This window comes from Spermophilus citellus (assembly GCF_964194105.1).
Source record: "Spermophilus citellus genome assembly, chromosome: 17".
NCBI lineage: Eukaryota > Metazoa > Chordata > Mammalia > Rodentia > Sciuridae > Spermophilus > Spermophilus citellus.
In genome coordinates this window covers 9,993,596-10,016,564 of record NC_138199.1, presented here as the reverse complement: position 1 = coordinate 10,016,564, position 22,969 = coordinate 9,993,596, and the positions used below count along the sequence as shown (strand labels likewise).

General features: G+C 33.6%; 1 protein-coding gene across 3 annotated transcripts in view; it reads left to right on the top strand.

Annotated features, from left to right (window-relative positions):
* The window catches only part of MAP2K4 (mitogen-activated protein kinase kinase 4), a 132,520-nt gene that overhangs the window by 14,677 nt on the left and 94,874 nt on the right, over nt 1-22,969 (top strand). For all 3 annotated transcript variants that reach the window (XM_081270168.1, XM_081270166.1, XM_081270167.1), the window contains one exon: nt 18,128-18,230. In XM_081270168.1, the coding sequence (XP_081126294.1) occupies nt 18,128-18,230 (103 nt within the window). The remainder of the gene's footprint in view (nt 1-18,127; nt 18,231-22,969) is intronic.

Genomic DNA, 22,969 nt, shown 5'->3' with positions numbered 1-22,969 from the left:
AAAAATAATTGTGTTAAATTTTAAAAATGTGTACAGTTTCTGCAGATAACTCTAAATAGATTTAAAATGCCTTTGGACCTTCCAAATTGTTCTATCTTTTCCCCTTGTTGTAGGAATGATAGATTTGCAGTGCTGCTTGCTTTGATAAATTTGGAAGACTCTTAACAAGGAGGCTTGGGATAGCAGAACCTACTATAACATACATAATCATGTGGGAGGGGCATGTGCATCTCCACTTTGTTGCTCAAACTCTCTATTCACACTGCTTTGTCCTGATTTTTCACATTTTCCTTTTAGTTTCTTTCTCTTCCCTTTATGAGGCTCCTACTTTTCTTTTCAAGCTTTTGGGATTCAGCAGTTATATCTATTCATTTCTGAAGCACATTTTAGACACCTAGGAACCATCTAGCAAGTGAGATTTTGAACAAAAGATGAATACCATAGGTACCTGGCCTTAGCAGATTACAGTATAGTGGAATAGAGTTGATCCTCTATTGATTATAAGCATCTAGCTACTGATGCTACATGAAAATTGATTAGGAGCTAAAGCCCGGTGGGGCTCCTTTGCTCCTGCTATTCCATGAGAGGGTACGAGCATAAGGCATGCTGTGATCCTGATGATAACTGCTTTTTAAACTTTTATTTACTGATTTATTTATTTATTTATTTTTGAGAAGGGCTCTTGCTATGTTGTTCATGCTGGCCTTGAAGTCCTATGCTTAAAGCAATCCTTCTGACTCAGTCTTCTGAATAGCTGGGACTATAGGCATGTGCCACTGTACCCGGTGCAATCACTGCTTTCTTAATCAGAGATTGACTCAGAAATCCAGCAAAGGGCCTACCCACCCAGCTGTCTGTGCTGGCTGAGACGTCAGTGGAAGACTCAGGACAAAGAGCACACACATCAGGGAGAGGAGGAGCTAGGGAGCTGGTAGGGATGGCCAGCATGAAGTTGGTAGCTATATTATCAGTGTAGCTATCATTATCTATCTTTAGGATGACTTTTCAGTTACTTATATATGTTTTAATCCTATTTTTTTTAAACAAGGCTTGTCTGCTCTTATGGCTTAAAAATTAAAAGTACAATTTCATAATGTTTGCTTACAATCTTCTGTTTATTCTAGAAGGCAGACATTAACTTAGTTATAAGAGGTTACTCATTTCTTAAAAATCATCAGAGAAGTGATTTCTCCCCTGTATACTCTAGTTTCCAGCAACTCCAGTTTTATTCTAGGGGTATTTCAGAATTAGCAGAGAAACTTATATTTATTTATTAAGAATAATTACGTATCATAAATTAATGGTAGGATAGGGCATTAAGCACAAAATTAGATAATGTTAAAGTCTTATAAGTTTGAATACTGTTTTAAATGTTTAATTCTCTATCACAAATCAAAAAGATTTACTTTTAGATGATTCTGATGATTAATGGAAGCTCTGAAAGATTAATTTTTCCCATTGTTTGATTTTCACATAGCTTTTGTTCTTTAGATTGTTATAACACTCTATTCCAGTTTATTATAATTGCCTGTAATAAGTTAGTGGAATTTTATTGGAGACTTACGTATTTACATGCACAAATGGTGTGAGATTATATATTTAATTTGGCATCCACATTCGTGGAGAAGTTTAATAAACCCACTGTAGACCTCATGATCTTCTGTTTTATAAATTAAAGTTTGTGTATTTATCTGATATTTGGTTTTCTAAATATATGTTTATTTAAGAAAATAAGTTAGACTAATTAAGATAACAATGTTTTATATATATTTAATATATATATTATATATGACATATAATATGTATATAGTTAATCCTGATGGATCATTGAATTTTTCAATATATAAGTACTGTGTGTGTGGGAACCCTTTATATTTGTAAATACAGAATTCTAAATGTAGAATTTTCTACCTTTAGAAAGTTCTTTTAATAATTTGGAACACTTGTAGGTTAATCATTGGAGAATAATGCTTTTGTGCATGAAAGGGTATTTATGTAATTTATGATCACATTTGAATTATATCTCATTGGCCTTAATGAACTTACTTATAGTTCTTTAGAATATGATTTACTTGCTTTTATAAAATGCTTTTTTTTTCTTTTATAAACATCAACTTTACCTAGTATTGTCAGCATTCTGATCTTTAAAAAATATTTATTTATTTATTTTTTAGTTTTCTGCGGACACAACATCTTTTGTTTGTATGTGGTGCTGAGGATGGAACTTGGGCCGCGCGCATGCCAGGCGAGAGCGCTACCGCTTGAGCCACATCCCCAGCCCAGCATTCTGATTTTTATTTTTTGGATAAGAACTTTGGCCCATTAAGGATCCTTGGGCATAGGTCCCCCCCATCGCCCCCCAAAAATGTCTAACAGAATCCTGTTGTAGTCTGAATGAGAGTAGTTAGTTATAAACTCCTTTAATAAAGTAGTTTTTATTTAAAAAGTACCTATTTAAGGTACTTTTAGTTTCCCCCTCCCCCCACCGCACTGCTGTATTATTTTTGGCTCATAGCTGAAGACTTCTTGGGCTCTAAAGAAAATATTGGGTAGTACTGCCTTTGCCTTTTATATTTTTGGTGGCTTTAGAAACTTTTTGTGCCCCACCCCTCTGTCCCTGCCCTGACTGGGGATCCAACTGTGGGTCTTCTAAAAATTGCTAGGCCTTCTAAAAACTGCTAGGCATTTCTAAAAAAAAGTCCCTAAACCATATTCCCAGTGCTACCACTACCCCTCCATTGTGTCTTTTAAGAATTGTTCTCCTTGGAAATGTTTGCATAGCAATAGAATCTTTCTTTAGAAAATTATATGCTTAGGAGCTGTTATCCTTGATGGAATTAATTGAAATTAGACTACAGGTGGTGATTATTATAGGTGACACTCTATATTGGTGTATTTGGAGGAAATGAAATGACTCATTTAATTGTAAAACTATTCTTTTACAATAAATATTCCTAGTAGTTTTTAAATTGGTGATAACAGTAAAGCAACAAAAAGAGGAGGAAGGATGTTTTGGCATTCTTTTCAGAAATTTGGGGTATATATTAATAAGTTTTACTGAGTTAATAAAAAGTGTAAAAGATGATATTTTGACTTCTAATAAAGTGGGGTGTGGGTATAGTTAACCAGGAAAAGTAAGGAGTGGAAGGAGGATCAAGTCTTGTGCTTAAGAGCTTTTCTAATTCAGCTAAATTTCTAAATCCCTGGTGTGTGTGTGTGTGTGTGTGTGTGTGTGTGTGTGTGTGTGTAGCAACAGTCTATAACTAATGACCAAAATTTTATCATTTTAAAATTTTAAAAGCTTTTTAGCAGTCTTAGGAAATAAAATAACCACATTTGCTATTATCAAGTGTTAGTACAGTTAATTTAAAATTATATAGATAACAAAGTTAGTTGAAAAATGAAATTTTTGTAGGATTAGCTGTAAGCCAGGCTGATATCCAGTATGTTTATTACTATCTGTGGGGACTTATATAAACAGCCAATACAAAGTCTATCTGCTTGGATAAACAACTTTTATACTAGTTTAAGGATTGTAGTAGTCTCATTTAGGCAGAATGGAGATTCACCTGTTCCCTTTATAACTTATACCATTCCAATGGGGTTGTTACTAATTATCTCTGACCTTGGAAGTTGGTTGGAACATGAATTCTGAAAATGATTTTTGTTCCTAAAAGAAGGAAGATTTTTAACAGCTGCTGCACCTTAAAAATAAGTTAGAGAAACTTAATGTGTGGTATTTTTAAAAAATTTTTTTAGTTGTCAGGACCTGTATTTGTTTATATGTGGTGCTGAGAATCGAACGCAGTGCCTCACACATGCTAGGCAAGCGCTTTGCCACTGAGCTACACAACCCCAGTCCAATGTGTGGTGTTTTTGAAAAAAAATAAATATATAAATGGTGAATTCTTCCACATTGCAGAAAGTTCCCCTTCGTATGCCAATTGAACTTTACTATTAATAACAGAGATGTTTGACAATATTTTTGTGGTTGAAGAGATTCAAAGTAGAAATGTGGAAATGTTTCCCAATACTATTCACAACTACATTGAATCCCCAGTTAAAGTGGTTTCCATGTTAGCTTGCAAATTTCGGGTGATGGTTTTCAAATAAGGTTAGGTAATTATTTGAATTCTCACTATATGGTTTTATGAGTTTTTCTCAATCTAGACAGAAATATCCAGATTAAAAGGATATTTTAAAAGATATTTGATCCCATCTTGGTGTTCATCTTCTTATGAGGTAAAATTGCCAGGTGAACATTAATCAAAAAAGAAGATCAAGTGTATACAAGTACTCACCCTCTTTCAGTGAAGCTCTTATAAGGATAAGTAGCAGAGGCTCAAGTGTAACAGTTAAGAATCTATATTTGTGTATACTTTCTCTCTTTGCATCTATATATTTTACATTAGGTATCAGCAATAATAAAAACCTTGAGTTTTTAAAGATGGAGTGAATCTAGAGACTATTTTGAAGAAGAATATGACTTTGAGAGGTTAAGTATGGGTAGAGAAGTCATGTGGTAGAAATCATAAATAAATAAAACTGGTTCTAAGCACTTTATATTAACTTAATTCTTAATTCTTAATTATGAAGTAGGTATATTGTTATTACTGATGAGGAAACTGGAGCATTGAATTTAAGTAAAATTTATATATAGAGCTAATTTGTGGCAGACCTGAGTGACCTTGGTCTTGTTACTGGTTACATTGTAAAAGAACAGTGTTTTATTGATTCTTGGGTGTGGGGGAAAGCAGGGGTGCTCATATAAATGGTTTTCTAATCCAAATGGCTTTTGAGTGGTCTTCAACAGCAAATGCTCATGAGGTCTGGCATTTGTATTTATTTTCTGATTGTCTGGCACCAGGTAATTCTCAATCTTACTGAACATTATAAATTGGGGAATCTACCACTAGGAAAAAAAAAGTTTAATTTGAAACAAAAACTTTGTCCCTGTTTAGATAGATGTAGGGAATGATTTGCTCCAGACCTCTCAAATGACTTGTGTGTTGGGGGGGGGGGTAGGGGGGCAGTCGAACAAGATTAGTAGGTTGGGAGATGTGTAATTAGTGGACAAGTGGCATAACTGAGCTGCATGAGGACCAACTGTGTATGTAACTGTCTGAAGAATAAGTTGATATTTTTAGCAAAAGGTATTTCCCTCCCATGCCCACTTTTTGACAGGATGGAATAAGGAATATAATTGTACTTGAAAGAATTTTTTAATGATAGAATTTTTCAGACATACATAAAAATGATATGACACCCTGAATGTACCTGTTACCTAGTATCAACAGTTATCGTTTCATGACCAGTGTTGTTTATTTTGTTTCTCCTCCATTCACCAATGTATACTGTAGTATTTTATTTAATAAATATTAAGGGAACTGCTAAGGATTGAACCTAGAGCCTTGCACATTAATAAACACATGCTCTACCACTGAGTTACATGCACTCCCTGCAGTCTACTGAAATATTTTAAATTCTGATTATCATTATTTCATCCATATAAATGTCAGTCACATGTCTTATAAGTGATAAGGACCCTAATATATTTAGCCTCCAATATTATTATCATAGCATTATATAACAAGACAAAGTTATCAGATATCAACCCAGTGTTCACATTACCCCAAGAGCTTTGTTACCTTATTTACAGTTAATTTGTTCAAGTCAAAATTTCAACAAGGTCCAGGCACACATTTTGTTTGGTTGATATCTCTTTTAAGTTCCTTAAATCTATAATAGTTCCCTCTTCTCTTGTTTTTCTTGTCATTTATTGAAAAATAAATTACATTTTATTTTGTTGTATTTTATACATCCTTTAATGCTATTTAACATGTTCCTGTGTGGTTTGCATTTCCCATTAACTTAACCAGAGATTTAATATTAGGCAAGAACACCACATAGGTGATAACTGTGTACTTCCTGTTGTATCACATCAGGAGGTGTATGACTTTTGATTATAGCTTTTGTTAAGATTCATCAGTAGGCTTTAGTGTTAACAGTGTGATTGATATAGAATAAATTCCTCACCAACCTTTCACCTAATAATTTTGTCTAAATTATTTCATTAGGTTTAGATAACTCTTATTTCTTAACATGGGCCCTGCAAATGGTCACTATGATTAGCCAAAAATCAAAGTTTGTGTTTGGAGCATAGCATTGAAGCAAATTGTAGAATTAAGCATTGATCATCTCTGATATAACTGTGACAGTATTGAAGGTTATGAAAGTGTGTGTCTATGTGCACACACATTATGCACAAAAATCTATTGGGGCTTTCTGTGTTATGAGAAGGTAAAAACTGGAAGTCTGTCCTTCATAACCTGGTACATGAATTGATTTACTCATTAATCAAAGGATTTTTTCTCCCTAATTAAAAAAGTCAATCTCTGAAGTTAATCAAAAGCCACATTAAAGTATGACATTCTATAATGAAATTGAAGAATAGTGGATATGCAGGACTGATTTCTTCTAAATTAAGAATCTAGCTTTTTATACCTGCCAATCCTAATAGAATCTAGCTTTTTAAATTCAAATTCAGTGCTTAGAATGCTCAGGTCTTTCAGGTACCTTCCTAGTACTTGGGAATAAGAATAGAAAGGCAGTTGGTAGTTGGTGGAGTGCTTGCCTCTAATGCACAAACCATGGGTTCAATCCCCCCATCCCCCGCCCCCACAAAAAATGGGCAGTTTGGTGAGAATAGAAGTCAGAGTGCTTAACCAATATATATAAAAGCAGAACAAAACTAAACAAAACAATAAAATACAAAACCTTATTTTCCAACTAGCAGTTGCTGTTTTAGCACCCAGTAAGTTTTTGTCCAACGGGGGTCATTCCTCCCTCAGCAGTAATAATTTCTTAGCCAGCTCTCTTTTTCACTATTTTTATTCTGTCATCCAGTTTTAAATTCTTCAGGTCTTTCCCTCATGATGTTCTAAAACTGACTTGATCCTTTGATTTCTGTCTTGGATTGTAAGAATGTACAAGTTTTAAGTAACAAATTAGAAACATTTCAGTCAGGATATTCTCCAGTACTACATACACTTGAAGTAGATAGGATACAACATATCCTCTTTGAGTGCCTTTCACTCATGATTAGTCTTAATTTAGTCTAACCTTAAAAAAACCCTCTATTTATAGAATACATTTATGGTCAACCGATAGTTCTTAATTATGTCCATTGAGAAGCAAAAGTCTTATTCACGTCTTAATGTTTTTGAAATTGGGAGGTATTTCATGAGGGTCAAAAGAAGCTATTCAGATGAGGGAGAGGAGTATAATAGTGCTGTAGTTACTGTTTGTACATATACAATACTAGCTTTGTATAGAAAATGCCTGTTCATTTTCTACCTCTCTTATTTGCCTTGGTAATAACACAGTTGGATTTCATTTAAATTTGACTGTGCTTTGTTTCTTTGAGCAAATGGTACTTAGACTATGAAATTGTATCTTATAGCTTTCTTTATTCTAATCTGCTTGTTAATGTAGTTCTTATAGAACTAAAGTCCAGAATAGTTACTTATGATTAAAGGGAATCCTTGTTGGTTTGGGGGCAGATAGGGAAGAACACATCAAATTTACCTTTGACAAAAATCTGGCTTGCTTTTGTGGTTAATAATATTATTTTAAGTAAACTTTCCAAGGAGAAGTCATATTTGTTTATTTTGGTAGCTCTTTGTTTGTGTGTTGCTGTGAATACTTTACCTGTTAGCTGAAATGTGAATCTTGAGTGTAAATCTCTGTAGCCCTGGGGCCACTCAATGGAGCTTCAGGTTAGTGTCCTTCAGCTAAGAACATCATTGTTTTTTCTTTGTCATGTCACATAAATCTTTTCATCACATCATGACACATAAAAAAGGTTCCACAGTCCTGACTGAGAAACTACTTATGGTATTGTTAGAAAATGTGGTTAAGTTCCTCATTTCAATAATGGGTGGTGGAGAATTTAAGAAGTGTAGAGATATAGGGTGTTGTGGGTTTTACCAAAAAGGAAAAATAAATATGGACCTATGACTAGCGAACACTTTAGTTCCTTACTAACATTTAAGGAAGCTATTCTTCTGAGACTATCTGTGTCTCCACGGTGAGAGCTCCATGGGCTCTGGGAATAGAAATCAGAACAAGCCTTGGGACTTTTCTTGATATAGCTTACATAAGTTTGCATGAATATTATGTTTCTTGTTCCATTAGAAAGATGGCTGCCACAAAATAAAAGGCAGTTATGTGGATGATTTTCCAGAAATCTTAATATATTTCTATTGGTGCATAGTGAGACAGTAACTTAAAACTTAGGGATGCTCACAAGGAGCTTAATGAGAATGTTGAGGAGTCTGATTGAGAGGCAGAGGTCACCATAATCTATCACAATGGCTGGTGCATTATGAAGAAAGTTCTACACTGTTGACAGTTCTACAAAGAAAATTGTATAGGGGTTGTTCAAGGAAGGGTTTATGCTTACTTGACTTTATGTGGCTCTTGTTGATTCAAGCACAAATTTGAGGCTTATAAACAAATTGTCCTATGGATTTGGCAGAATTTTAGGCATTACATTGATTTAAAGTGGTCTGGGCACCTAGATAAAGTACTTTGTACCTTTACTGACACTTGTTAAGCTGTAAACATTCCTTCCTTCTTCCTGGCTAAAACTCTCAGCACCATGTGTAGCAATAGTGCTTCTATGAGTGGAATTAATGCATTTGTGTAGCAGATAGGCCTTTCTAATTGAGAATATGAAAGATGAAGGGATAAAATAACTCTTTAAATGAGCTGGGATAAATTAGGGATGAAAAGAATTAACACATTCTTTCTCTTTTTCCCTAAATTTAAGGTAGAAATATGTTAATAGTAACAGCTGCACCTTTTATGTATCCATTTGGAACTTCCAATTGTATAACTATGGAATTCCAACTCTTAGATTTTCATGGAGTAGGCTTGCAGAATCATTGGTGCATGGAGTTGTGGTTGTATTGAATAGGTTTCTTGTTTTATTAGTGATTAAGATATTAAATTTAGGGCCGGGGGTGGGGCTCAAGTGGTAGTGTGCTTGCCTAGCATGCATGAGGCACTGGGTTCCATTCTCAGCACCACATAAAAATAAAATAAAGATATTGTGTCCACTTAAAACTAAAAAAGTAATATTTAAAAAAAGATATTAAATTTAGGTGGTACATATGCTTCAAAAATCACAAAAAATTATTTATGAAGTATTAAAAGATGATGGAAATGTGGAAATGTCTAAATTGTTTCAGCAGGTATATGAAAGTACCTATATATATACACACACACACACACATATATATATTTAGACCATTAAAAAAAAAAACTTGTTTTCTAGGTCTAAGATTAAGTTTAGAGAACAAGGTGTCTCCTTTTAGAAAGGTCTGCAATAAATGGCAAGGAGATTGTAATTAAAACAACAAAAAAAATTCTTTTTTTCTTGGGGGAAAAACAATTTTAAAAAGAAAATCTAGCTTGCTTTTTATTCTAGCACCTTGGATTAATCACAAGTGACATTTTGAAGAATAGCCTGTGTGTATACAAATAAATTACCATACCTGAACATGTTTTCCTAAAATGATGATTTATTAATCCAATTACTTGCTGCCTTGTTAAAAAGTTCCTATTATATTATTAATGTTTTCTAGTGTTAATTATTTTTAATCATTTTCCCCTTAGTAACAGTGTAATATTCCAGTTATGGATATGCCATAATTTTTAAAGTAATATAGCATTAATAAACATCTTTGCTTAATCTTTAATTTCCTTAGGATTTTTTTTTTTTTTTAAGTATTGGGAATTGAATTCAGGTTTGCTCCACCACTGTGCTACATCCCCAACCTTTTAAATTTTAGTTTGAAACAAGTTCTTACTAAGTTTCTGAGGCTGGTCTTGAGATGTATCCTTTTTACCTCAGCCTCATAAGTCCTGGGATTACGGTAGTGCACCACTGTCCTGGCTCCTTAGAATAAATTTATAGAAATTGAATTATTGGTTAGTCATAAAGTTATCTTGAGGTGTTTATTAGATACTGCCTTTTAGAGACTGGGCCAGTTTATACTCACAGCAGTAATATGGTTCATTCTTCTGTGTATGTTCACTTGTTTACTGAGTAAATGTCAAAGATTTATGTATCTGGCATAATTCTAGGCACTGAGGCATGTTAGAAAAAAATAGAATTTCTGCCCTCTGGCAGATAACAAAAGTATGATTACTATGGTAGGCATTAATCAAATAACCACAAATAAAAGTACAGCTGTGATAAGTTACAGACTAATTGATGGTAATACCTTTGTTAATGTTGATATTAACATTAACAAAGGTATTAAAGAAAACAATTGTATTTTAAATTTTTTGTAAAACTAGGAAAACTTGATGATTTTTCGTGTTAATGGTTTATTTGTATTCTTTTGTTTATTGCTTTTTCATATTTTTTGTTTATAAGTAAGGCCCTTTTATAATCTTTATAACCCTTTCAATTTGGACTGTGTAGCTTAGACAAAGGTGTATTTGTTTTGCAAAGGTGTATTTGTATGAAGCCCTCACAGGAGAATGGGATTATAGAGATCCAAAAGCAAGATTCTGCTAAATAGAATCTGAGCAGTTGTACCACTGTTCTGGACAAGCATCTCTAGTCCTTGATATTTTTTTTCTTTTTGATAATCACAGTACGGCCTTCCTGGACCTGGGTATTTTTCAGGGGGGTTAAACTATTCAGGGCTTGGCAGAGGGATTTACAACTTAACCTGAAGAATTATATATTTGCTTGTTTATATATACAAAGGAGGTATTTCAGAATCTGATAGAAATGCTGTTATTGATATTAATTAATTGATACAGGTAGGTGTGTCTACCTGTAGAATCTTGTAATGATGACACTGTGCATAATTGAAATAAAATTACTGGTGATCACTAGGGGCAAATATAATCAATGTTTGATTATTGATGATTAGCTAAATCAGAAAAGGAAGAATGTCTTTCTGTTAATAGGTTTCAGACAATTTTTGGGGTGTTTTATGAATTTCATTCTATGAAACTCTCTAATTTTACCATTGAAATGAGTTTAAATTTTTTTTCTCCTTTTTTGGGTGAACAACTTGGGAGCAAGTGTGGGGTTTTTAAGCCTTTAAATACTTCCTAAAGATTTTTGGTAACCAGACAAGGACTTCAAGTAGTCTATAAGTTGAATGCTTCTTTTGCTTTTGTCTGGAGATCATAAGAATCTGCCAGGAGCTGTTAATATTGAGCCTTTCTATCAAAGGAGTACCTTTTTGAAAATTGATAGAGGAATAACAGAATTCATGATATTCCAGATTGTAAAATGTCTTTTTACCCAAGGAAAGGAGTCTGAATCATCTGCCAGAGAGTGGGAATACTGGAGGTGAATTATTTTGGTTGTTTCCTTGGCAGTGGAGCCTCAGAAGACCAAGCTTACCAGATGGGGAAATATTTAATATTTAGGAAACATGGCTGTTAGTGATATAATGGCACTTTAGTTCAGGACTTTGCCATCATACATACCTGGACATTGGTAATGATGTTATCAATATCCTAATTGATAATAAGTCTGGGGAAAATGAGTGACTATGTAGCTGACATTTATGCATAGCAGTATTTGTACATCTTACAATGCCTCTATGAGGAAGATAATTTTAATTCCATTTGTTAAGTATACAATCAATGCAGAGAGGTGAAGTCATTTTTGCCCAAGGACTGTGTAGTTCATTAATTACATAGTAAGTGTAGTTGAGTTTCCAAACTAGGAAGACTGGTTTTACTATGCTATATTGCTTTTTTCTAGTTTCTGAGTGAGTACCTTAGGGATATTGGATTTGGATAGGAACAGGGATTTTTATGGAATAGTAGTTTAAACATATCTACAAATCAAGTTTAATTCCTTTCTTGCTGCTAATATTGGTTGGCTTAAAAGCTATTAGGCATACTTTTTTTTTTCAGTTTTCTGTTCTGAAGAATTTAGTAATTTTTCAGTTAGGTTTTTTTTTTTTTTTTTAAAGAGAGCGAGGAGAGAGAGAGAGAGAGAAGAGAAGAGGAGAGGAGAGGAGAGGAGAAGAGAGAAAGAGAGAGAGAGAATTTTAATATTTTATTTTTTAGTTTTCGGCGGACACAACATCGTTGTTTGTATGTGGTGCTGAGGATCGAACCCGGGCCGCACACATGCCAGATGGGCGAGCTACCACTTGAGCCACATCCCCAGCCCTAGTTAGGTTTTTTTTTTTTTTTTTTTTTTTTTTATCATTCTGATGTTTTATTTTCAGTGTAGTAGTAATAAAAATATCTTATATGAGATATTTGACTTTATTATAAAGTAGCCTTTGTGTTAGATTATTTTGTCCAATTTAGGCTAATGTAAGTGTTCTATTCTTTTCCTAGTTAGGTTTTAATACAGCAAATATCCCAGGTGTTATCACTTTTTCATACCTACTATTTGCCAACCATTGCATATTGAAGGTATATTAATCCTTATCATAATAGTGCTGTCAAGTAAAGGAATGTTTTTATCCCAGTTTTGTAGAAGTGTAGATTTCTAGATCAAAGAAGTATCTATTTTTAGGCTTACTAGTAATTTTTTTTGATATTGGGGATTGAACTCACGGGCACTCAACCACTGAGCCACATCCCACATTGTATTTTATTTAGAGACAAGGTCTCACTGAGTTGCTGAGTGCCTCATCATTTCTGAGGCTGGCTTTGAACTTCAGATCCTCCTGTCATAGCCTCTTTAGCTGCTGGGATTATAGGCGTGTACCAACGTGCCCAGCTACTGGTATTTTAATGGTGATCATTTAGCATGTAGCAAAAGCTAGAAATGTTAGGGTCCTCATTCCCATTTCTAATATAAGGGAGAAATGGGAATGAAAGTGTTCATTTCTCTTACTTTATTTCTCCATTTCTAAAGTTGAATATAAAGTATGGTTTTGTTTTAGGTTCTTATTATGTTGCAGGTGATTTGTAGAGATAAAAAGATAAAAAAATTAGAACAGAAAATTATTCACAATGTGATGGTGGGAATAGATTCTTGAGTGTGAGAGGGGATGGCTGGGTAGACCCATCATAAACATAGTATCTCTGACAACAGATTTGATGTTTTTGGAAACTATAAATAATCCCAATTCTTAATGAATAATGAGAAAATGATACCATTTCCTTATCTGTAAAAGGTGAATAAAAGATGTTTTTGGTTACCTAGGATGAAGAAATTTCCATAGATGCTATATATGAATGGTTGATTCTTAATTGCTAACCTTGGGGTCTTTGGCCAAGTTTGAACCAAAGTATAGGGTCATCTATGTTGATTGTATAAGGTGATGTTAAGTATTGCTTGAGAAGTTAGTAGAGGGAGAATTATCAGGGCTGTTGTCATCTTGTTTAAAGTAAATAAAGTTGAGCGATAATTCTTCCTTCCAACTTAATAATCTGCGAGTTGCTCAGAATTAGAGCAAAGGATTTCCTAGGCTTCAGTAATTAGTTTGCCAAATCCCTGATCTTCAAAATCATGGTTCTTAATATACTTGAAGATCCCATGCTTAGTAGTGCTTTTCTCATGAGGACTTTGAGAAGACATTGTATAGAGATGATGTGAAAAACTAGTTTAAATAGTGCTGCATATTCTCTTTTTTGGGGGTAGTAGGGATTAAACACAGGGGCACTGTACCACTGAGCCACATCCCTAACTCTACTGAGCTGTTTAGCACCTCGTCATTGCTGAGGCTGGATTTGAACTCACCATCCTCCTGTATTGGGATTACAGAGTCACAGGGATTAAAGACGTGAGCCATCATATTTGGCTACAAATTTATAATCTTTTTGATCAGTTATTTTAAACTGTGTCATACAAACATTTTAATCTCTGTTGCCATCTGAAACTCCAAGACTACTGATAGTGTCACTTCCTTCCTTTTCTCCTAGTGAAAGCTGTTTTGGGCTTTGGAAAAAAAAAATCAATAGTAATGACCTATAATTGTAGTTTTGGTGATTAGAAGTATCTGAATACTGGGCTGCATATATAGCTCAGTGGTAGAGTGGGTGTTTAGCATGCACAAGGCTTTGGGTTCAGACCCCACCATCAAAACAACAGTCACCATGGACTTGAATTTGATTGAGTTTGATCCTTTGGGCTCTTAAGAAAGAGAAGAAATAAAAGAAGGACCAGCATGGTAGAGGTTCTAGTAGATAAAGTGAATGGGAGAGGGGGAGATGATTAAAATGTGCATGCACACACACTTATTTCTTTTTTTTTTGGGGGGGGCTAGGTACCATGGATTGAAGTCAGGGGCACTTGAGCACTGAACCACATCCCCAGCCCTATTTTGTATTTTATTGAGAGACAGGGTCTCACTGAGTTGCTTAGTGCCTCACTTTTGATGAGGCTGGCTTTGGTGATCCTCCTGCTTCAGTCTCCTGAGCTCCTGGAATCATAGGCATGCACCAACCTGCCCAGCCACACACTGATTTCTATAGAGAGCCTGAACAGGCCCTTTTTAAGTATTGTAAAAACTACTCCCTTCTACCATACCTGAATCTCACCTTTTTACCTTCAACTGACTGGAGCCTACCTTTACCTCAAGACTATCATATGTGTTCATCTTGAACTGATCAACATTTGGAGAGTTGGGGTGCATACATGAGAACAGGCAGTATAACTTGATCTGTACTCTTTGGCACTAATTTTAGGTTCTGATTCTTTACTTGGAGAGACTTTGAATTTTTACAGTTACTTAGAATATTTGTTAATGAGATTGGACTATGTACTTGGATGTTTACAAGACAATTACAAATGTTTCTGAAACAGTGTATGTTTAAATTTATGTAAGTTAAGCCCCAATCTGTTAAACTTTGTGTATGTTTGTTTATGAAGTAAATAGCCAATAAAATCCCTGATTTTTAAAAGTGAGAATACAGTGTTAAAAGAGAATCCACATTCTCTCTCTGATTTAAGTGTACTTATCTTCAAAAAAGAGTTTGAGTAATTTTTAATTGTAATAATATATTTTATTATTTGCCTTTGTTGGTAGAAATTACCTATTGTACCCCCAAATTGGACTTTTGAAGAAGGGACCATTTTGGTATTTTCCTTTGGATGTTTTCTTTATTCTTTCTATGCTGTGCATTTCATTAGTGTTTTATCAATTTTTCTCCACATGGAGATCATGAATGATATACTATGTAAATTCAAACACATACCATATGAGAGGTGGCACTCAACTTTTGACTTGTGGAATTGTTGGGTTTGAGCTCATTGAAAATTATTATAGCAAAGGTTTTTTTTTTTTTTTTAACTTAATCTTTTCTGCACTTTGCCATATAATGAAATATTCATAGTTCCCAAGGATTTAGGACTTGGTGTATTTGGGAGCCACCATTTAGAACACAAGTAGTCAGTCATATGCATTCTGTATGTAAAATATGTTGACACTTCCCCAACATCCCCAAAGTTTTACCTCTTTACAGTATCTTTACAGTATCCGATTTATCCCACATCTCATCATCAGAATTATACCAGTCAGTTAAGAATGAGACTCACAGTATTTTTCCTTCTGACACAAGAATCTTCCCCTACTTGTGAACCTAGAAACTAGAAAAGAAATTATCTACTTCTAAAACACAGTAGTGGGACAGCTGCTGAGTAACACAGACATTCCCATTCAAAAGGGAGGAAATAGAAGGAATCAACCATTAGTCTGAAGCAATTTCAGAATCCAGTACAGGAAATTCCACAGGGGTTCAAGGCCTGAAAATAGTCTTGTCCAAGTATTACAAAGAAATTTTCAAGAAATAAAGAGCATATTCATTAAAAGAAAAATATTTTTTTGTATATGGCTAAGCTCCTACCGGAAAGTTATGTTTTCTGCCAGCAATTTATTGTATTACTGATTCTTTTATCTAGTCACATTGATCAATACATGTATTCATATCTCTAACATATTTGTAACTAATGTAAGACCTTCAGACTTGCCAGTCTTAACATGAGCAAAAGTTCTAACATTTTTAATAATTGTACCTTTTCATATTTTTTCCAGTTTGTCTTATGTTCATATCCTTGCCTAATTTTCTTTTTCTTGATTTGTGTGGTGTACACACACAAACATACATACATACATAATTTCATTTATTCCTCTTTTTTGAGATGGGGGTCTCAATATGTTGTTCAGGCTATTCTCAAACTCTTGAGCTTAAGTGGTCCTCCCACCTCAGCATTCTGAGTGTTAGTATTACAGGGAGGCACAGTGATGCGTGGCCTTGAGTTTGTTGTTTTTAATTATAGTGAAATCTGTCATTTTTTCATTGAGTACCTGATTATCATTATTATTTTGGTGGAGCTGAGGATTGAACCAAGGACCTTTTGCATGTTGGGCAAGTATTCTACTCCTGAGCTATGCCCTCTGGCCACTGTATAAGCACTTTCAATGCCCTCTTCTACTTACTGTCAGGTAAAAATGATTTTAAAATAAGTATTAGATACCTGAAAGGACAAATTATGTAGAAAATTCATGTTGTACTCTTCTTATTCTGAGATTGGGTGTTTGTGGGGTTCTTGAGAAGTCTTTCCTGTAGAAAGGCCCATCCGTAATAGCTGATGTATGAGCCATGGCAGTGAGTACTGTGCTCTCACCCTTGCAGTTCCCTCCAACTAGCATGGCTCACTCCAGCTTTCAGATCTTATGCCTAGAGTTTGAGCCCTCTAATAAGTCTTATAAATCTACTGAAGTGTAAAAATGCTTGGATTTTAAAGATTTTTTTTAATAAGTAGGTACATATGTAATAAACTGTGGCAAGTGAATGCAGGCAAAAGCATCCTGTATGAACATGATGAAACCCAAATTAAAACAAAAAAACCAGATTTGCTGCAAGTGCTTAAAAAACCAATTCTTTTAAAAATTAGCTGTTTAAATCCTAAAGATATATTTCTATAAGATTTATTTATTTATTTTTGTAGTTGTAGATGGACAGAATGTATTTATTTTGTTTATTTTTATGTGGTGCTGAGGATCGAACTCAGTGCCTCACGCATGCTAGGCAAGTGATCTGCTACTGAGCTATAGCCCCTGCCCTTTAAGATTTTTTAATATTGAAAGAATGTGGTTATGAGTAAAATATGTTAAAAACAATGTGATCTGATTTAAATTGCAGTGGAAAATACATGTCTGTATCTGCATAGAAAAAAAATCTGCAATAGAAAGTAAACAGTGATTATTTGGGGATAATTGGATTGATAAACATATATGAATTTTTTAAGAAACCAGGTGCAGGTGCGATAGCACACACCTGTAATGCCAGTAACTCAGGAGGCCAAGGCAGGAGGATTGTAAAGTTTTAGACCAAACTGGGCAATTTTGTGAGATCCTGTCTCAAAATTAAAAAAAAAAAAAATAATGAAAAAGGCTGGAAGTGTAACTCTGTGGTAGCTGCACCTCTGGGTTCAGTCCTCAGTACTAGCAAAAAAATAAATAAATAAATAAAACCCTGGATAGCTCTGTATCTATAAATTTATATATATAAATTTATAAAAATAGCACCTGCATTTCCTGGCTTTGTATAATAAAAATATTGCTATCTATTCCCTTCTGATCCCAAATAAACTGATTTATGAAAATAAGTATTTGGAATACCTGTGTTATTAACTTGGAAGTTGACTGTACCATGATCCTTTTAGCTCATTTTGGTTGCAGAATTCTTAATATTCCTTACTCAGTTGTTTATATTAAACTTAAGGGAAAATGATTTTTATTAAGTTGAAGGCATTAAATTATAACACTGAGAGGTGGTAATATTTTACAGTTTATCTGCTGAAATAAATGATTCTTACAGCAACCATTATTTTTCTTTGTGAAAGTGTTATAACTTCTGAACAGTGTAAACTTGAAGCACTGAACCTGATGCATGTAGCATAGTGAGTGATTGTGGTTAGTAACACCATTAGATAATTTTTATTTGCTTTTTCTTAATTCTGAGAAATTCTTTGTTGCCTTTCAGAATATTATCCTGCATTGATTATTTTTTAAAGCAAGTGTTTATTTCTGCCTTTTTAGTATAAGTTTCTTAACCTTCAGAATAGTACCTGTTTTATGGTACTTGAAACTTTCACTTTTTATTTGTTATTTCTTAGGTAAACGCAAAGCACTGAAGTTGAATTTTGCAAATCCACCTGTCAAATCCACAACAAGGTTTACTCTGAATCCCAATACTACAGGAGTCCAAAACCCACACATGTGAGTATTCTCGGTAATCAAATAAAAAGCTCAACTTAAGGTTTTAAAGTTATTGGATTTTATGAATTTTTTTGAGCTGAGGGGTTGGTGTTTCCATTATATTAATGGACCATTTGAAATATTACTGCTTCAACTTAAGTATAAAGTTATGGATTCTGTTGTCTTAAGTTGATAAACATGATTTTCCTTTTTTTAAAAGTTTACTTGGGAAAAAAGAGCCAAAGATTTAGATTCATTGTTAGCTTATTAAACTCTCTGAGAATATTATTTATCTTTTTCCTTCTAGATTTCCAGTTAAATGGCAGTATATATTTAGGAAATTTATCTGTCCTGTACCTGTGTAAATCCTTACCATTCGCCTAGTAATAGATTACCATTCTTAATAAGCTAAATTTCTCCAAGATTTTCCATGTCATGGCAAATTGAAAGAAAGATATAATTATACAGATGTCAGTGATTTTAAAAAATTTATTCACTGAATATTTTTAATTAAAAATATAATTGATATTGTAGCATCTCACTGAAAATATTATTAGAAACATCAGTTATTTGCCTTCAGAACTATATTTAGAATAGCAATGTCTAGAAGGGAGGGGTGCGTATGTGTTTGTACATACTTATGCTTTCACCTGTAGCCTTAGAACAAAGGATAGATTAAATGAAAGCTGCATATAACAAATTATTTGACTAAGAATTCTGTCAATTTTATTAGGCTAGTTTTCATAATTAGATTTCTCGTCAGAGCTCAGCTAAAGCCCCAGCCTTCTTTCCTTCTTTGAAACATCAGGTGAGGTCTATATTGAGTAAGGAAACATAGTACTTTTTAATTAGTAAGAGCTCCAGTATCAAGGAAGTGCTCTTAAAAGGATCTCCTCCTTCTTCATTTCCTAGGATTTCTAGTGAAGGCTCATATAGAACTAATTCTTAAAATATCTCTTGCTATTTACTAGCTAAACCACATACTTGAAGTACCAATAAACTTAATAGATCTCTCTCTCTCTCTCTCTTTTTTTAAGACCTTTGAATAGAAGAGACAACCTAACTTGGATTTATAACTAGGGAAAAATTTACATATTGTACTCTTCCCTCAGAAGTTTCTTGATTTATGGAGAATTTGTAGAAAAAAATCTCCTTTTTTAGTTTTTTTTTTAAAACAAGTAAATATAGGGTAAATTTTTTTTTCTAAAAAGAGTTGAGTTTTATTTATCTAAACTAGTGATTTATAATAATTTATAACCTATGTTTTCCAATTTTTTCTCAACAACTGTTAAACGTTTGGGACATGGTAATAGGTACTTTTACCTTATGACAGAATCTTTAGAACTTGACTCTGGTATGTAAAAATTTAGACCTAGACTTTGTTGTAATTGTATTACTTAGATCTATGGATCTGGATCAGGAGTAGACAACTACTGGCATTGACATTGGTCAACTATAATTGTTTTGTTACGTAGGAGGTATATACATAGTAGATGCCACCTCCCCAGCACCTTCTGTAAGGTGTCCTTTGTTCTCTTTGTTGATCGCTGTTTAGGATAGTACTTTGCAATTAGAAATCCTAACTTGCAGTTTGTGGAAGCATTGAAATAAGATATCTCTTGCTATTTATGTGTTTTTCCTCTTAAAATTTCTGTGAACATTTTGTTATGGAACTAAATGTAAATTTGTTCATGACTTTAGGAAAAAGAAATAACTAATGATGTTAAGATATGTCCAGGAACTAGTTTCAGATCCATTTCACATTTGATTTCTCCTGGGTGCAGCGATCCTTTGAAAGACTTAAAAAAAAAAAAAAAAGTTCACGAATAGCATCCTTAGTTTCTGAAAACCAACAGTTTAATGAAAATGCAAGAGGTTACAGCATTTCAAGAATTGAGGCATAAAAATGCTAATTGAATGTCAAGTGAAAGGTGCAAGGGGTGGGTAAGATCACTTTAAGTTTTGTAGTGAAAAGTTTCATAGAGGAGCAAGATTTGAATGGAATTTTGAAAGACGGGAAAGGATAGGTGGAAAAATAGAGACTGGCTTTCTGCTGAGTCTAAGTGCAGTATGTTTTGGGAATCATGTAGCTCTAGTTAATTGTAGTAGAGGTCTTAGTTACAGATGACCTATTTCTTTCTCTAATTGGCGCTTTTAGCATTGTTTCTTTATAAATGGTATTCTAAAATTATAAGAGGATATGCCTAGGTATGGGTCATCTTTCTGTGTATATGAAGAATGCTTTTTAAAGATTCAAGTATCTGTGTTTCTGAGAAAATTTTTACTGCTTTCCTTTTGGTATATTCCTTTATGTTTTTCCTATGATATTTTCCTGAAACCTGACTTATTTGAATGTTGGGCTGTCTAAATTCCTTGTGTTTTTTTAAATTTTATTTTTCCTTTTCTTTTTTATTTTTCTCTTTGTTTTCTTGTTCTATATCCTGGGAGATGTTTTTTTTTTTTTAAATTTTCTTTATTTTTTGACCCTTCTATAGAATATTCTGTTTTGTCAAGCTCTTAAATTCCAGGGATCGATTGTAGCTTTTTCTTAGTATCCTATTCTTAATTTATGGATGCAAAGTAGGGAATTTTAACTGTCCTCTGGATTATCTGTTTCCTCAGGGGCTCATTTTTCTTGCATCTCTGTCTTTCTCCTTAATGTTCCCCCTGTATCTTGTAAATCTTAATTATTTATTGATTGGAAGCTCTGATTATGGATCTTCACTTGATAGGCTTGACTTTACTCTTCTGTGAATAGTTGAGAGATGGCTGCAGTTAGAACTGGAATATTCAAAATACCAGATTAAGTAGGGCCAGTATTTTCCCCAGATGTGTTTGTTTTCTTTAGAATTATGCTCACTTTTCACTTTGGAGGGAAGGTGAAGAGAAAATGTGGCACAGACTAGACCTTTCTTTAGAAATAGTTATAATAAACTCTTTAGATTCTAATCCTTCATTTCTTTTACTTTGAATCCTCTCTAATTTAGAGTTCATTTGGGGTGCTGGGGATGTAGCTCAGTGGTAACACATTTGCCTAATATGTGTTAGGCCCTAGGTTCATTCCCTAGTACCACCAAAAACCAAAAACAAAAGTTTTTTTTGGAAGGGGGGGCTGAGGGGTACTGGGGATTGCACCTAGAAGTCTCTACTACTGAGCTTTACCCCCAGCCCTTAGTAATTTTTTAAAATTTTGAGATAAGGTCTCACTGAGTTGCTCAGGGCCCCTTGCTAATTTGCTGAGGTTGTCCTCTAACTTGTGATCCTCCTGCCTCAATCTTATGAGCACTGGGATTATAAGCCTGTGACACAATGTCCAGCTAAAAATTTTGATTTTTTATTATAATTGGTTAAAATTATAAATATTTCTAACATAGAAAATTAGTATTATAAAAGATACTCTTATACCTACTACCTAGATTTAACAGTTGTTAATATTTTGCCTTTTGGGTCTTAAAACAAAAGATTAAGATGTTTAACCAAGAAGTACAAAGGAAGATCAAAGAAAAAAATGTATGGCTACCTTTTAAATTTTTATCAGATTTGGATTGCATTAGCATATAAATCTTTTTGATGTTCTTATAAATGTGGCAGGTTTATGCTAAAATCATGTTCAGTACATAAATTTGACACACAGAAGTAAATCTTCTGTTAAATTCTGTTTTTATCATGATGAATAATGGTTGAATACTGTCGGTGTACTGAATCCTTAAAAATGTACATAGTGGTTTTTCTGAATGATCAGCCCTTTTATCTTTATGACTTATCAGAATCATCAAGCAAGAAGAAACACTAGTTTAAAAGTTAACACAGGAAATAAATGATGATGAGTACAGATATATTTTGACTCTTAAATATTTTGGAACCACGTTTTAAGTTTAAGGGGCATCTGTTGAGCAAGAGGATTACAGGATCTCATTTATATTTATTACATTTGAACAAAGACACAAGTTGTGCTATAGAACATCTAGGAGTAGTTTTAAAGTCCCCAGTTAATCACTGATCTTCTAAATTCCATGATAAACTACTTAGTAAAGCTATATCTTAAAAGGTAGAAGAGTAATTATGAATTGTCTAGACATTGTTGTTTAAATTGTGAAAACTTTCAAAATGTAGGAATCCTTGTTTCTATCCCAGCATCGTCACTATCTCTATGACCCTGGCTGTCATTTAACTCTGATCTCAAATTAAGAGTTGAATTAGAATAGGGACAGTCACTATTTTATATAGTCAACTGGGGAGTTGTGAGGGGGATGAGAGAGAGAGCAAGAATATGAATGAAATAAACTATTTTTGTACTACTTTTCTTCATATGAAGTCTCAGGAAAGAACTCATGGAAGGACTGCTGTGACTGTGAGCCAGGAGAGGACTGTAACCTTGTCTACTTTTTTCCTTCAAAATAGTCCTCATGACATCTCTGGTATATTTCTAAGTATAAAAATAATTAGTGTATATAAACTAGACAGGTTTTTTTTTTTTCATCTCTGAAGTTTTTTTGAAACAATTGTGGCAAAATGTGGAATTTCTATGTTTCTGTGGTGGAGCACTTAGAGTAGTAGTAATGGTATAAATATTTGTAGGTACAAGTTAATTGATTTTTAAAACCCAAATTTGTTGAATTTGTGGATTTTTTTTTTTTTTTTTTTTTTTTTTTGTGAAGGAGGGCTTGTTTGGCCTGCCTTTTTTTCCCCCTTTCTTTTTGTGATTGATATATATCATAAATATTTTTTTTCATGTAAATCATTTTAAGACTATAGTTCCG